We start from the raw sequence: 16122 nt of genomic DNA, 5'->3' as shown, positions 1-16122 counted from the left end.
TGCGTGAAGTAACCGCATAAATCAATGTGGGACAAATGACAATCGCATCCGTTAGGACAGCGCAGTGAAATTTGGCGTGAAATGGGCTACGGCAGCAGGTGACCGAAGCGGGTGGCTTTGCTAACGACACGACATCACCGACAATGTCTCTTTTGGGCTCTTTGCCATCTCGCTTCCGCCTTAGGATAATGGAAAGTCGTGGCCTCATCAGATGAATCCCAACTGCAGTTGGTAAGATTAGAATGTGGCGTAGAGACCACGAAAGCGTAGACTCAAATTGTCCGCAAAGCACTGTGCAAGTTGGTAGTGGCTTCATAATGGTATGGGCTTTATTTACGTGGAGTAGCCTGATTGCTCTAGTCAACCTGAACCTACTGGCTAGGGTAGACTAACGTAGAGAGCTGCGTCACACCAGTCTTCGGAATGAAGACCACCGCCAACACCACATCATCACAACAGCAAAAACTGTGCCCAAAACCAATTATAAATTGACACATAACCAATAAATAACACAACGGTAGATGTTACAAAATGAACCTTGCGTAGATAATTACTGTTTTACATTTGTTGACGTTCGTATTATAGTCACTTCAAGACCATATTAGCTCTGTTAAACTGTTCTTCCAAATTATTTTGTTTCTTCTCAATGAACTTTAGTTTAATTTCAAAATTTCACCTTGGTTTCCTAGACAGCTTACTCAATATACAGATGAAATAATATAGATGGTACAGTACAACACCCTCGTTCTCCGTTCTCAAATATGGCTTCCGTTCCATCAACATCGACTCCTATAACCGTAGTATGGTTTCAGCACAAGTTGTAAATAATCTTTTGCTCCTTGTACTTTAATCCTGCTGTTTCCAGAATTTCAAAGAATGTGCTCTAATCAACAATGTAAAAAGCTGTTTTTGCATCTAAAAATTCTATGAACGGACTTTCTTACTACCTTCTGAAATAGGTCGTTGGTTCAGTACGGCTTTTCAGTCCCACGTAGACTGCTGTTCCCTCTGAAACTCTCAACGACGTCACGGCTGTTTTTTTTTTTTTTCAAGTTATCCCATATCGTTTGTTGCATCTGCAGTTGTAAGACGAGGATACAAGGTATATCTTTACACTACAAACAAAGACACGAAGTTCAATGGATGAAAGTCACACCTATTTATTTACATGTAGACAAGCTGGAAGAAACCAGTATTCAAACTCTCATGTAGATTTACAGCTGTTCCTCTAACGGGCTGCTCTTGGTTCTCTGACTAGTCGATCCTAGTACCTGATGACTGTGGTTCAGGCATCGACGACAGGCTTCCAATGTTCATCATGTCTTCCTCTCCCCCAACCCCTTCTGAAGCCTATCTGCTCTTCGTCCAGTTCAGATTGCAATCATCTATTGCTCGTTCTCATGAGAATTATTGGCAAACGGGAATCAAACTTTTTGTCCAATTTTCCGTGGCATTGGTTTGCTTCAACATTAGCACAGTATGTCTAAGTGTGAAAGAAATTAATGTAGTTACACAAAGCGATCGCTGATGGAGTTCTAGCAATACGGGTAATTAAATCAAGTATTTGCAAATGTTAAATGAAACTTCCTGTCAGATTAAAACTGTGTGCAGGACCGAGATTCGAACTCGGGACCTTTGCCTTTCGCGGGCACGTGCTCTACCGACTGAGCTACCCAAGCACAACTCACGCCCCGTCCTCACAGAATTACTTCTGCCAGTACCTCGTCTCCTACCTTCCAAACTTAACAGAAGCTCTCCTGCGAACCTTGCAGAACTAGCACTCCTGAAAGAAAGGATATTGCGGATACATGGCTCAGCCACAGACTGGGGGATGTTTCCAGAATGAGATTTTCACTCTGCAGCGTAGTGTGCGCTGATATGAAACTTCCTGGCCGATTAAAACTGTGTGACGTATCGAGACTCGAACTCGGGACCTTTGCCTTTAGCGGGAAAGTGCTGTACCGACTGAGCTGCGAGGACGGGGCGTCAGTCGTGCTTGGGTAGCTCAGTCACTGGCACGATACCTCAGCGTGTTCGGTAATAGAGCCGGCTGGCCTCTGTAATAAAAAACTGAGGAGAAGGATCAACAAACGAACTTGAACGGACGTCATATGACGTCCGCAAAGACCAAACAGAACAAAAAAAATGTCGGTAGAGCACTTGCCCGCGAAAGGCAAAGGTCCCGAGTTCAAGTCTCGGTCCGGCACACAGTTTTAATCTGCAGGAAGTTTCATATCAGTGCACACTCCGCTGCAGAGTGAAAATCTCATTCTGTTTTGTTTTTATTTCACACTTACTTTTCTTTTCTGTGTTCTTTAAGTAGATGTTGTTAAAACAATTTTGTTCTAATACTTGTGGTTGTGCCAGCACTAAGAGATTGTTTTGTAGCATAGTGACTACGATGTACTTTCATACCTATCTAACTGAAAAATAGTTGTATTAGAGAGCTGAATATAACCAAGACAATTAAGAATCATTCATAACAGGAAGGTGAGTTTTGGAGAACAAGCTACAATTCAATCGGATGCTGTTCAATAAAGAACTGTCAGTGATAGCGCTTTGTGCAGTGAGCTCATACAACCGTCTGCCTGGTAAATAGGGTTTTGTCAGATGAACTGACTAGGGTGAGCACAAATATAACGATATCTCGTTGCTGAAAGGAACTGTCTACTTTCTCTATTGCTTTTATTCAATAGGACTACAATAACAATGTCAAACAGTCGGACAACTTGTCAATAGCTGAATGTATAACAATTAAGCACGGTCACTTCCGGTACATAGCTTATAATTAAGAAGAAACGGACATGAATCTGACTGCACTGGAAAGTCTACCACTCCAGTCGTAGACCCCCTGTGAAGATGGAGTGGATAAATAGCTTTTTATCATAAAATTAAACGCAAAACCACAGGGTTACGGTTTCATCTCGGTGTACGTTGCAGCTGACACACTTTCAGTTGTACACCACTCCCCGATAATATAATTTCAGAAGACAAACAGATAAACGGACTACATTAGCAGAATATGGAAACTACATTCTAAGTAGAGAACGAAGGTTCATATATCAATTCTACAGATTATTGCCAACTACATAGTGATTGTACAGTTCCGATTATTAGCTTAGTCGGATATAGCTAACTAGAAATGAGTGCCGTGATCAAGTGACAGAAAATTGCCCTTCTCTTTGTTGTAGCTTTTCTACACAGTCTTTGAAGAGAAATAGAATATAGATGAAATTAGCGCTCGAAATAAAAGCGCTCTGGGAACCAGCCAGATTTCCCTCCCCGTATCTCACGCCATCCAACGCACACCATTATCTGAGTCGTAGCATAAAACCTTTCGGGAAATATCTCTGTGATGGTGTCAAGAAAAACCTGAGAATGTTCGTGAAAAAGTTCTTTACTCCTTACCAGCTGTCAGCTAGATCTCAGGGTTTGATAGTGCAGCTGGCACCGTGTCGGAAATGCCGCTTCCTGTGTAGTCTCACTAGTATTAACAACTCTATGGCTAGTTATAGCTGTCTTCCCTATATAATTTTTATGTCTTTTGCTTTTGGTAATTATGAAATTTTTGTCTGTCTAATTAAATGCAAGAAATCCCATTGAAATTAACAGTATCATTGTTGTTCAGGGTGAAAATGAAAATAATGATTATGAGGGAATGACATAATACGACTTTCATTTCAGATTACTTGTTGAGTTATGGAACAGTAAACCTGATGGGTGGATCCATTCTATTGCGACAAATGCCATGAAAAGACGTGGTATAACTGTGGAAAACTAGACTGAGTTTCTTAGTAAGGCATCTCTCAAAAATATCGTGCTGCCTCAGGCGGACTGAAAGCGATATTATACCATGTTCATTGACAATCGCAATATTTTACGCTCATTTGGAGAAATATACCTCAGAATACAGTGTTTATTACAGTGCAATTAAGTTCTACGTAGAGGCCAACAGCGCCTTCTAATTGAGTCGGGGTCCAGCCTTTCAATGTGTGGTATGAGCTCCGAAGGAAGTTATAGTTTGCCGGTTTTAGTTTTGCTACACGTCTTTAGAGTGTTGTAAAGTAAAGGCATATTTATCCTGGTGTGTTTTTTTTTAGAAAGTACAGGCTTTTTAAGTAATTTTGTGTATGAGAAAATACAGTAATTCCGCGTGGCATATAGAGCAGATCGGTGATTAAAAGCTAGAATGCATTAGACACCGATGGTGTGGCGAGCATTTTCATTTAAGAATAACTAATGTTTAGTAGCTGTTCAGAGTTCGGGAAATGCGTTACCATAAACTTGCTAACGTGAATGAAAGGGTTTGTGCATGACTGTGTTATGATTAGCACGGGCTTGACAGTGAACGTGTACATTATCAAAGTTCATAATTTACTGACGTTTTGCCAGTGCTTCCACCTTTCATTTTAAATTAAAGCCTATTTTCCGATTCTATGAATAGTTCCTTATGCAGCCTGGTGCGAGTTGCAGTAATGTAGGTTTCTATTCGGGTTTCGTACCTGTTATCTGCTGCAACGAGTTCACAAGTTGGTGAAGCACAAAAAAAAAAAAAAAAAAAAAAAAAAAAAAAAAAAAAATGCCGCCGCACACTCATGAACCTTTCTTTCATTCCCATTATTGCTTCTTCGATGTGCAGATTAAACAGTAGGAGCGAAATACCAAATCCCTGTGTTACACCATTTGTAATACTAGCACTTTTTTCCTGGTCGTACACTCTTATTATTCACTCTTGGCTCTTGTACATAATGTATATTACCCGCCTCTCTATAGAGCTTACCCCTACTTTGGCACATCTTACACTATTTTCCATTGTCTATCGCTTTTTCTAGATCGACATATCCTAAAAGTGTCTTGATTTTTCTTTAGTTTTGCTTCCATTACAACCGCAACGTCAGAGTGGCCTCTCTGCTGCCTTTACCTCTCCTAAAAGCAAAGTGATCGTCATCTAATACATCCCCAGTTCCTTTTTCCATTCTTCTGTGTTTTATTCTAGTCGGCAACTTGGGTGCATGAGTTGTTATGCTTATTGTGTCATAAATTTCGCACTTATCAGCTCTTGCAGTTTTCGGAATTATGCGGATGATATATTTTGAAAAATCAGATGGTATTTCGCCAGGGTCATACGTTCTGCACACCCATGTCAATAGTGGTTTTGTTGCCATTCCCCCGGTGATTTTTAGAAATTCTGTCAGAATTTTATCCATCCCTTCTGCCTTATTTGATCTTAAGTCCTCCAAAGATCTCTTCTATTCTAACATTGGATCTCCTTTTAAATAGACTCCTGTTTCTTGTTCCACCACATCAGACATGTCTTCCCATCATAGAACACTTCAATATAATCTTTCCACCTACACGCTCTCTCCACAGCATTTAGCAGTGGAATTCTTGTTACGCTCCAGATGTTACCATCTTTGTTTTTAATTTCACCGAAAGTTGTTTTGACTTTCGTATATGCGGAAGTCGCGCTGGATTAGCCGAGCGGTCACAGGTGCTGCAGTCATGGACCGTGCGGCTGGTCCCGGCGGAGGTTCGAGTTCTCCCTCGGGCATGGGTGTGTGTGTTCCTTCTTAGGAAAAGTTTTTATATGCGGAATCAGCCCATCCGACATTCATTTCTATTTCGATTTCTCCACATTTACCATGAAGACTTTTCGGCTTAGCTTCTCTGCACTTCCTATTTATTTCATTCCTCAGCAACTTGTATTTGTGTGTCCCTGAGTTTCCGTGAACATTCTTGTACTTTCTTCTTTCATCGATGAGCTGAAGAATTCCTTCTTTTACCCATGGTTTCTTAGCAGTTACCTTCTTTGTACCTATGTTTTTCTTTCCAACTTTTGTGACTGCCCTTTATTAGAGACTTTACTGCCTACTGAGCTATTCCTTTTTGCTGTATCATAGCCTTAGAGACTTTCCTAATACTTCCGTGTACCACTTCTTTGCATATTGGTTATTCGTGACTAATTGCTTAAACTTCAGCCTACTCTTCATCCCTACTACACTGTAATCTGAGTCTGTATCCACTTCTGGATACGCCTTACAATTCCGTGTCTGATTTCGAAATCCTTGTCTGACCACAATGTAATCTAAGTGATATCTTCCCATAGCATCCGGACTTTTCCATGCGTACCTCCTCATTCTGTTATTCTTGAACAGAGTATTCGCTGTTACAACCTGAAATTTATTACAGAATTCGTTTAGTCTCTCTCTCTCTCTCTCTCTCCTCTCCCATTCCTTGAGCCCCGCATATATTCTCCGGTAAGCTTTATTTCTTCCCCTACAACTGCATTCCATTCCCCAATGACTATTAGATTTTAGTTTCCCTTTACGGACTAAATTACCCTTTCAATATTGTCGTATACTTCCTCTATCTCTTCATCTTCAGCTTGCGACGTTGGCATGTATGAACTATCATTGTCGATGTTGGTTTGCTGTCGATTGTCATAAGAAAAACCCTACTGCTGACCTGTTCACAGTAACACACTCTCTGCCTTACCTTCCTATTCATAACGATTCCTACTCCTGGTATACCATTTTCCGCTGCTGTTGACATTACCCTCTACCCATCTGACCAGAAATCCTTGTCTTCTGTCCATTTCACTTCACTGACCCCTATTATACTTTGATTGAGCCTTTGCATTTCCCTTTTAAGATTTTCTAGCTTCGCTACCACGATCAAGCTTCAAGCCTCGACTCGTAGAACTTTATCCTTTCGTTGGCCATTCAATCATTTTATCATGGTCGCCTCCCACTTGGCAGTCCCCTGTCGGAGATCGGAATGGGGCCTGTTTCGGAATCATTTGCCAATGGAGAGATCATCATGACACTTTTACAGTTACAGGCCACATATCCTACAGATACACGTTACGTGTCTTTAATGCAGTGGTTTCCATTGCCGTCTGTATCATCATGCCGTTGATCATCGCTGATTCTTCCGCCTTTATGGGCAGTTTCCCACCCCTAGGAAAAGAGAGTACTCTGAACCTTTGTCCGCTCCTCCGCCTTCAGTCGCCAATGCTGATTATTAATCAAACCTTAAGTGATGGTGGGTTTCAAACCCGAGACAGAGGACGTTTTGATTACCAATAAAAGATTCTACCCCTAGACCACGGGTGACAAAAAAATTGAAATATCATAGTAGGAGTATACTGGGCACTAGGCACTACGTGCAGTACTTACTGCACATAAAATGAATATTACAAAATATCACATTTTATACAAAAGATTTAACATTAGATACCTCATTTACATACTTAATAGATTTCACATATTAAAATGACATTTATTACGACAGTATTAATCTAGCCTTGTGATCATTACACTGCAGGGGCACACTGTGTGGCGTACACAGTTTTTTTGTTTTGTTTTCCTTACATCCAATTTTTATGTTGCGCACCAATTGCAACATTTTGTAAACTTCTTTAAAGTCAATAAAGCCATTAGACTGTTGTTTATTTACAGTGTTACATTTACACTTAGAAAATGATGATTTCGGCTTCAAAGTGCCATTATCAAATAAAATCTATTTTAATACTACAGTATGATATTTAAGGCAATTTATAACATTTAAAACACCTGATAATGACACTTTGAAACCGAATTCATGATTGTGTGAGTGTAACTGTAACACAGTAAATAAACAACCGAAAAGCCAAATACTAATTTTCAGAGACTCAACGTCCAAAATGCTTTCGCAATTAAATATTTCCAAAATAATGTAATAAATAAATTTAATAAATAAATTAATATCAACAGTTGTGTCAGGTATAATTTGTGATCAGTGTATCAATAGCTGAACTAAACTGGTATGCATAAAACCACATTATTCACATTCATGTGTATTTCAAAATATGTATCAGCTGACTTTGCGTTTTGCACCTGGTAACACTTTTCCTCCGTCTGACTTGCTAGCTCTTTCTGCTTTAACGAGAAAATCAACCGCGAATCATCAGCCCATAAACAACAATTAAATGGTAATTTTGCTGTTTTGGGAACGTTATGATATATGTATACCTTGTGGTAATAGAAAATATGGCACATAAAGCCATTGTAAACCTAGTAATGTTCAATGTACGCCAAAGGAAAATGATTCCTGTGAGTAAATTAAGCTTAGACGTGCTTCGTGAACACATTGATTTAGTTCACGAATTTTTTGTTGCAGGTTACTTCTGGCACATCACGGACATCCATTACAATCCTCGTTATTCAACTAATGGCGACTCCCGTAGAAGTAAGTAGCATTCATCAAATTACTATTCAGATACAACAACATCCGTAGTCGAAATTTAATTGAGCATTTTGATTTAGTATTTTATTAATTATTTAACCATTGAGAAATCCACAAATGAATGTAACCTTGTTCGCATGACACGTATGGTGGTACAAAAATGTGTTTCAGTGCACAAAACAGCAGAATAAATTATGTACTAATCATAATATCAGAAAAGCTAACAACCATGGCGTCTTTAAATAAATGTCACTGCTATTCGTCACAATCTGAACTCAGCGAAAGTCTTTTTCCAGATCGTCAGAAGTATGGCACCTACTAGTTTGGGTCACAATTTTCAACAAAATGGTTCAAATGGCTCTGAGCACTGTGGGACGTAACTTCTGAGGTCATCAGTCCCCTAGAACTTACAACTACTTAAACCTAACTAACCTAAGAACATCACACACATCCATGCCCGAAGCAGGAGTCGAACCTGCGACCGTAGCGGTCGCGCGGTTCCGCTATGTACGCCTAGAACCGCTCGGCTACCCCTGCCGGCAATTTTCAACACCAAGCACAAGAAAAACTTCAGAAAAAAATAGTGACATCAGCCCTTGCATTACAAAAATTGAAAGAGTTATGCTTCACGGTTATCGTAGTACTTCAATGAAATTTCAAAATATAGTTTCACAAAGGGCGACAGCGATTCTGAAGAATGCTTTGGGAAGGCCGTTGTAAATGAGGCTTTATGATTTATGGAAACGACGTCTGAAATAAGCTTTCTGTACGAGTTACAGATGCCTGAGAAGTTTCTGAATTATGAGTACTAATGTGTTCTGTCATTTGGAGCAAGGGCGGGTAGGGCGGATACTACGCAATAACAAATTCCATCGTCAACATCAATAAACAAATTATCGTCCCCATCACGTCACGCAGTCTGTTTGTATTACGAGAGTGGTGGTCCCGTACAGCACGTGGGTCAGCAGTGGCAGCCCTCCTCTTATTCGTATGCGAACCCCTTTCCCCCACCCTCGTGGCCCCATTGTGGAGTCCAATATACGCAAATCGCGAGGACTCGGTATCGGATTTCGTTATGCACAGCAATTTCTGCGCTGCAGCGCATACCCTCCGGAATAGATAAGTAGCATTTCACCCATCCTACCAGAAGTCGTTACGTAATATACATTATTGATCTGTTCTACCAAGTATGCGAAAGAGCTGGTGCCATATTATCATACGTGAGCGCAAGGATACTTGTAGTTTTGAACATCGTTTATATTAGCGTAGAAGATATCATTTACTGTAGGTCGTCTGGTTCGAATTCTGATGATGACAGAAATTTTCATCACCAGTACCTGGGTGGCAAATGGAGGAGAAGTGGCCTGTAGTAGATGATAAAGAGACTTTGTGCCTGGGCCCCGGGTTAAACATTCGCATCATTGCCCTGGAGCTGTGTGTATTTATGGGAGTGTGCGTACAGAGATACAGGGGGTGGATAAAAATGTGGAAACAACAAATTAAGTTATCTACGAAACCCGTTGGAATGTAAGACAATTTCCACTCGTTCCGGGTAGTATATGGTTTTGAAGAAAATCTTGTACTATCCCTTCTGGAAAATACATCTACTCCTCCATATACATCCATACCCGCAAGCCACCTGACGGTGTGTTGTGGAGGGTACTTTGAGTACCTCTATCGGTTTTCCCTTCTATTCCAATCTCGTATTGTTCGTGGAAAGAAAGACTGTCGGTATGCCTCTGTGTGGGCACTAATCTCTCTGATTTTATCCTCATGGTCTCTTCGCAAGATATACGTAGGAGGGAGGGATATAGTGCTTGACTCCAAGGTGAAGGTATGATGAAACTTTAACAAAAGCCCGTACAGAGCTACTGAGCGTCTCCCTTGCAGAGTCTTCCACTGGAGTTCACTATCATCTCCGTAACGCTTTCGCGATTACTACATGATCCTGTAACGAAGCGCTCTGCTCTCCATTGGATCTTCTCTATCTCTTCAATCAACCCTATCTGGTACGGATCCCACACCGGTGAACAGTATTCAAGCAGTGGGCTAACAAGTGTACTGCAACCTACTTGCTTTGTTTTCGGATTGCATTTCCTTAGGATTCTTCCAATGAATCTCAATCTGGAATCTGCTTTACCAACGATTATTTTTATATGGTCATTCCATTTGAAATCACTCCTAATGCCTACTCCGAGATAATTTATGGAATAACTGCTTCCAATTTCTGACCTGCTATACTATTGTAGCTATATGATAAAGGATCTTTCTTTCTATGTATTCGCAGCAAATAGTGGAAAGTTAAGGTAAGGATGATGGATGTGATTATGGATCATGCACCCTTCACTCCAAAGGAGGCCACGAAGTTTGCATATTATTGGCGACCAGCAAATGTGCGACGCTTCATCCACACGTTCACTTGACCATCCTAGACGATGCGAGCTGTCGTCTTGCAGAACAACATGACTATTGCGGCGCAAACACTCTACAGTGGAACGGACCTTATCAGCCAGAATGATGACAAAATCCTCGGAAGCAATGCGGCCATGCTGAGGAGCCTTGGTTCCCACGGATTACCGCGACATGGCTTCCCAAATCATCGCCTAATCCCTGCCATTTCACTCCTGCGACATAAAGAATGCCAAAAGCTGGGAACAGCGTGAAACAAGATTTAGACCAAATGACAGTGTTCCACTGCCTTCGGCAACACGTCTGCTTCCTAAGTATATATGCATCACTGACGTGCGTGGTTATGAACTTCTAGTCCGCCCTGGAATACACTTCGTATTGTTTCGGTGCTGACAGAGCTCACTAGTTCTGGAGTGACCCTGACAGCGTCCGTCCTCTTATTAAGTCGTTACAACCCTCTTCAAACAACCTTGCGTCACTATCACTCAACGCATACTCTCTTCCGCGTTGTGATTTAGCGGATGATGCTTCCCCGCTTTCCCTGTATGTGGTACAGATCTTCGATACAGTGCCTCTTGAAATTGCAAACGCTTCAGCTACCTTGGTTAAGGAAGCACTCACCGTGCGAGTGACGTACGAAAGCACTCATGTCTACCCATTACACTGTTCGGACTACGACTGACACTTGCGTAGTACTGAGGACGTCGCGCAGGCGACTTACCTCATCAAATACAGCAGTGCAACATGCAAGCTTGGCCAGCATTTGGATTTATGTTCAGGCGGGCACTTCTCGCGGTGTTTTCCGGTCTGTGCTCAGCTCCTTTATGTAGAATGACCTCACAACACGAGGTATAGCGAGAATTCCTTGGCGCTTTATAAGAAAAGTAGGTAACGTCCCGGTGCTGGGTTTCACCCTCTCCTTTCTCGCCATCGTACGCACATACACCCATTACTATCGTCCGCACTCATCAGATTGACTTCAAACACAATTATCACACGCTCTGAGAATAGAACCACCCAAAGCTTGGCCGCTAACAATGCCCCTACTCTCTCCCAGTGCGTTACTGTGGGTTACTGCCGCACTGGCTGATGTGGCAGGCACGAGCGCCGCCGAGACATCCGCGTAACGTCGCATACCGATTCCACAACGCTCTCCTCTCTTCGATGAATCTGGTTATTTCTAGAAGGTACATGTATGCCGCATTTCAGGAACTGGAAGCTCGTATCTGTCTAGAATGTTTTGGTAACAAAGTATTTTCGTATTGGCGATTCGAATCAAATTTGGAAGAAGTGCTATACATCCCTAACAATGGCCACTTTTACCATAAAGATCTCATGTGAGCTGGACAGGGTGGCCGAGCTGTTCTAGGCTCTACAGTCTGGAACCGTGCGACCGCTACGGTCGCAGGTTCGAATCCTGCCTTGGGCATGGGTGTGTTTGATGTCCTAAGGTTTAAGCAGTTCTAAGTAATAGGGGACTGATGAAGTTAAGTCCCATAGTGCTCAGAGCCATTTGAACCATTTGATGTCAAGTAAACATTGCTTCGCTGCCAGTAGACAGCGGCGTCTTACGCAATTCTCGTTCTATTGATTGCTGAGGTTTTTTCGTCAATCTGGGATTCGTTCTACGTAGGATTAATTGAGGAAGTAGACAATATGGTTGTAAGTACAGCACTCAGAAATGAACTGACAAGAGAGGAATCTAAGACAAAGTTAGGTCAAACGCGTCTTACGATCTATTCGGCACCCATCCCGACCCCCCCCCCCCCCTAAAAAAGTAAGGAATATCCAAAGAAAATCAACACCTATTCTTACGAGATCGCTTCATAAGCATGCATAAGCATGCATAAGCATGAACTACATCGGCGGAAGCTAAAGAAAAATGTGTATCGTGGAGAAATTACTTTAAAAGAGGTGTAGTCTATAGCTAAAAATAGTCCAGTCACGATTTGGATTACTAACCATAATCCTTACAGAAACCCAAAATTTAATCAAAATGAAATATTTGTTGGTGCGAAGAGACCAGTGAGAGATTACTTCCTCTCATAAACAGTTAGCTAAGCGTTTGTGACATGTCATCAGAGAAATTCGTGCTAAAACTTATCAGCAGTCGCTCTTCCCACTGATGATTCAGGACTGGTGAAATAAAATGGGAGACTTTAATGATACACGAAGTGCTCTCCCTCACACACCCTAAGGCTGTCTGTGGAATATAGAAGTGGATGTACAATAATTAACCAGTCGAAAAGCCTTCACCCGCTTCTCCACAGATCTAAAACGGAAGGCGTTTGCAAATCGACTGTGCTTCAGAGGAGCAACAGTACCATTCAAACGAAATTTTCAGGCTATTCTGACCGCTATTAGTGAAAGAAAAATCTTGTGGATTGGTAGGGCGAGTCATAGTCCTCTTCAATTTGTCTACGCTTCGATCCATCTGCTGGTATATTCTTGGGGATCTTCTGGTTTCCCCGGTTCAGCTAACCAAAGTCCACTATACGATCTCAGAACATAGAAGATTTTAACTTTAAAATGGACTGAATCAGTCATTCTGTGACAAACCAGCATTCTGAAGTACAGATAAAGTCCTCTCTGCCTTAGATGATATATGTGTCTAATGATTGTCACGTACAGTACACAGGTGTTTCTGTGTTTGCTACCAGGTAATTTGTTAGGTGTAACTGGTCAGCGACGAGGTTTCTACATCCTGGTTCTTCGTAAATTCTGTGAACAATCTCTGATAAAATGTTGAACCCCCACAATGTCATATTGCACCACAATTATTATTTTCTGATACAAACGGCATTTACAGTATTGATACCTTGTGAAAGATGGAGTTCCCCATTTTGGCGCTAGAGGAGCCCCTCAGGTCGGACCGACGGTAGTGCCATCCTCGGCCAGTGGGGTCATCGAACGTGGTTTGCTGGGTGTGCAGTGGGCACACCACTCTCCCGACGTTGCCGGGTGTCTGCACCTTCTAAATGCTGTTATGCAGTTGAGTAGCCCCTGAGTTGACATCACACGGCTGAGTGCACCTTGTGTCTGCCCTCCAACAAAGGAAAAAATCCCTGATAGTACCGGCAAGCAAATTCTGGGTCCTCGTGTGGCACACTGTAGCCCGCTGACCACACAGAAACGCAAGTGGCCATTGATACATTATGCGACAGCTAGATAGTTCATTTTCACTAGGATCGTGGAGTTGTTTCACTATTCGATTTCTTCATCTCAAATACACTTTCCCCCACAATTTTCTTTTTTAATATATCTTAAATACATGAAGTCGATCTGAACATGTTTCAGTCCCGTCTTCAGGTACATTCTGCAGTTCGCCAATAACACTGAACAACAGTATTTGCCAATTCTAGTGTTTCAGAAATGAAAATTGAATTTTCTTATAAAATCGATCGTGCTACATACAAAAATGACAAGAAAATGCTGAACTGGTACGAGTTCAAGGTGATAAAGTGTCAGTGTTATCTAGTCTTAGTGTGAAATAAACAAGAGTCCGCACAGTCGAAGTGACTTACCTGGATGTTAAAAACGGTGCCTTTTTACCTTTCCCTTGTATTGTGGATTTGGAACAACTCCTGAGATCGACTTGCAATAATCAGAAAGTTTAGACTTGCTCCAAAGCCCTGATATCGTTTTCTCATTGTCAGTATGATTTGTCGGAAATGTTCCGCTTGTTCATCGCTTACTACTCCGCAATTTTCTGGGAAGAAGTCTATAGGAGGTGCTACATAAGTATTTTGAGAGGCATATGGCACCCCACTGCTTGGTACTATGATATAAAGTGCTTCACTACGTCCTTGTACTCTGTGCCGAGAAGTTTCCCAAAAATTTTCTGACCAAGTCTGGGAAAGAATCCCACGCTATCTTCTCTTTATCTTGTAATGGTGCATCAGATTCGGGATCTTGGGAGATTGGGGTCGAATAGATATTCCCTTGCTGATTTTACTTCCAGTATTTCGTGTAAATTTACTCAGAATTAAGTTGAATGCGTCTTTGTCTTGGTTCACACTCTTAATAAAGTTCTCGACTAAACCTACTTGCACAAAAAACACCATCATTTTGTGTAGCCGAGCCACAGGCCAGGAAGTACGGATAGAACTTTCAAGTCAGCACATATATTCCAGTTGTTTTCGCTATAATATATACACCTTGAACGACGTGAGACAGGACATTCATATTTACATGACTTGTACATTAGTATGTTCAGCAGAAATTATTAACGTTTGAACCATGGAGGCCCGCACGTTCAAGGTCAAAATCGATATGCCGGTGCAGCACTACATACTGGTAAATGCGCCTGTGACTCTCGTGGTCGCTATAAACCAAAGGTAATAGATCAGTGAGACTTAAGCAGACGTTCAGGATTACTCGCAAACGTATGCGCGAACGTATCGTCAAATCAGTGAGTTGAAAGAGGGTGCATTATCGATAGGAAACAACGTGCGATGTATCCATCCGGCAAATTGCTGCTTGTTTAGGACCAAATATTTAAGCAGTGCAATGAGTGCGTGCGGAATGGTTCACGGAAAGCCTAGAACATGACGAGATGAGTCAGGTCGCCGAGCCTTGTGCGGCTCGTGTTCATGCCGTTTATTGTTTGTCATCATCTCTTACGGTACTGCCGCCTCGTTTTCTTGTTCCATTTACTGGCGTCACTAACTTCCTGCCTTACCTGCCGTGAGTGGCAGCAGCAGCGCTTATCGATAAGTGCACTGTCGTACCATCTCTGGAACGACCGATAGTACTTCCGGGTCGTCGTGTGTCTGGAGTTCAGTTAGAACAAAGCAGCAATGAAATCCGTGGGCTAGCAGGACAGCGCGGATGGGGTTATATTTGTGGGAAAGTGCCAAAATAAATTACTGTCAGTTGCACTCAACATAAAAATTTTATTTCTTAAAACACACAATCACACAAGCAAGAATCAGACCACTCAAGGTTTTAACGAAAGACCTCCTTTGATTTAATTTAGATCGGTTGAAGGCCACATCGAAAATCCAAGGCACAAGGCCTAAGCAAGGAAGTGAGGCACAAGAATTCTGGAGGTTTCTCTTCTTTAGAAGAAATTTATTATCCCAAATATAAATAGGTTGAAAGCCTTAACTTATTTTTTTCCCTTAGATCTCGGCTGAAGATCTCACATTAATCAAGAACCGTGTTAAGGCTTAATTTTAGTAAATTTAATCTAAATAGGCTGTAAACTCAGTTGAAGGCCGCATATCAACAAAACAATTTAACGGCGTAAGCCTTGGAAGAAGAGCTTTCTATTTGAAAAGGCTGAAGGCCTTATCTTAAAATATTTCGTGTAAAAGTCGGCTGAAGGCCTCATAGTAAAGAATAACAATTTTATGACTTGAGGGAAAGATAAGAATTTTGAATTTTAAATTTAAGAGAGATTAGAACTCGACTGAAGGCCACCACCACGCAGAAAAAAAATTTACAGCATAAGGCCTAAAGGGAAGATCATCTAAACTTTAACTA

At 41.6% G+C, this 16122-nt stretch overlaps 1 protein-coding gene across 2 annotated transcripts in view; it reads left to right on the top strand.

Annotated features, from left to right (window-relative positions):
* Positions 1-16122, top strand: part of LOC126354481 (acid sphingomyelinase-like phosphodiesterase 3a) — a 1087830-nt gene that overhangs the window by 958837 nt on the left and 112871 nt on the right. For both annotated transcript variants that reach the window (XM_050004208.1, XM_050004201.1), the window contains exon 4: positions 8161-8229. In XM_050004208.1, coding sequence (XP_049860165.1) covers positions 8161-8229 — 69 coding nt within the window. The remainder of the gene's footprint in view (positions 1-8160; positions 8230-16122) is intronic.

The sequence above is a fragment of the Schistocerca gregaria genome, chromosome 1 (assembly GCF_023897955.1).
Source record: "Schistocerca gregaria isolate iqSchGreg1 chromosome 1, iqSchGreg1.2, whole genome shotgun sequence".
In the NCBI taxonomy this organism is placed as follows: domain Eukaryota; kingdom Metazoa; phylum Arthropoda; class Insecta; order Orthoptera; family Acrididae; genus Schistocerca; species Schistocerca gregaria.
This window is presented reverse-complemented; position numbering and strand designations above follow the sequence as displayed.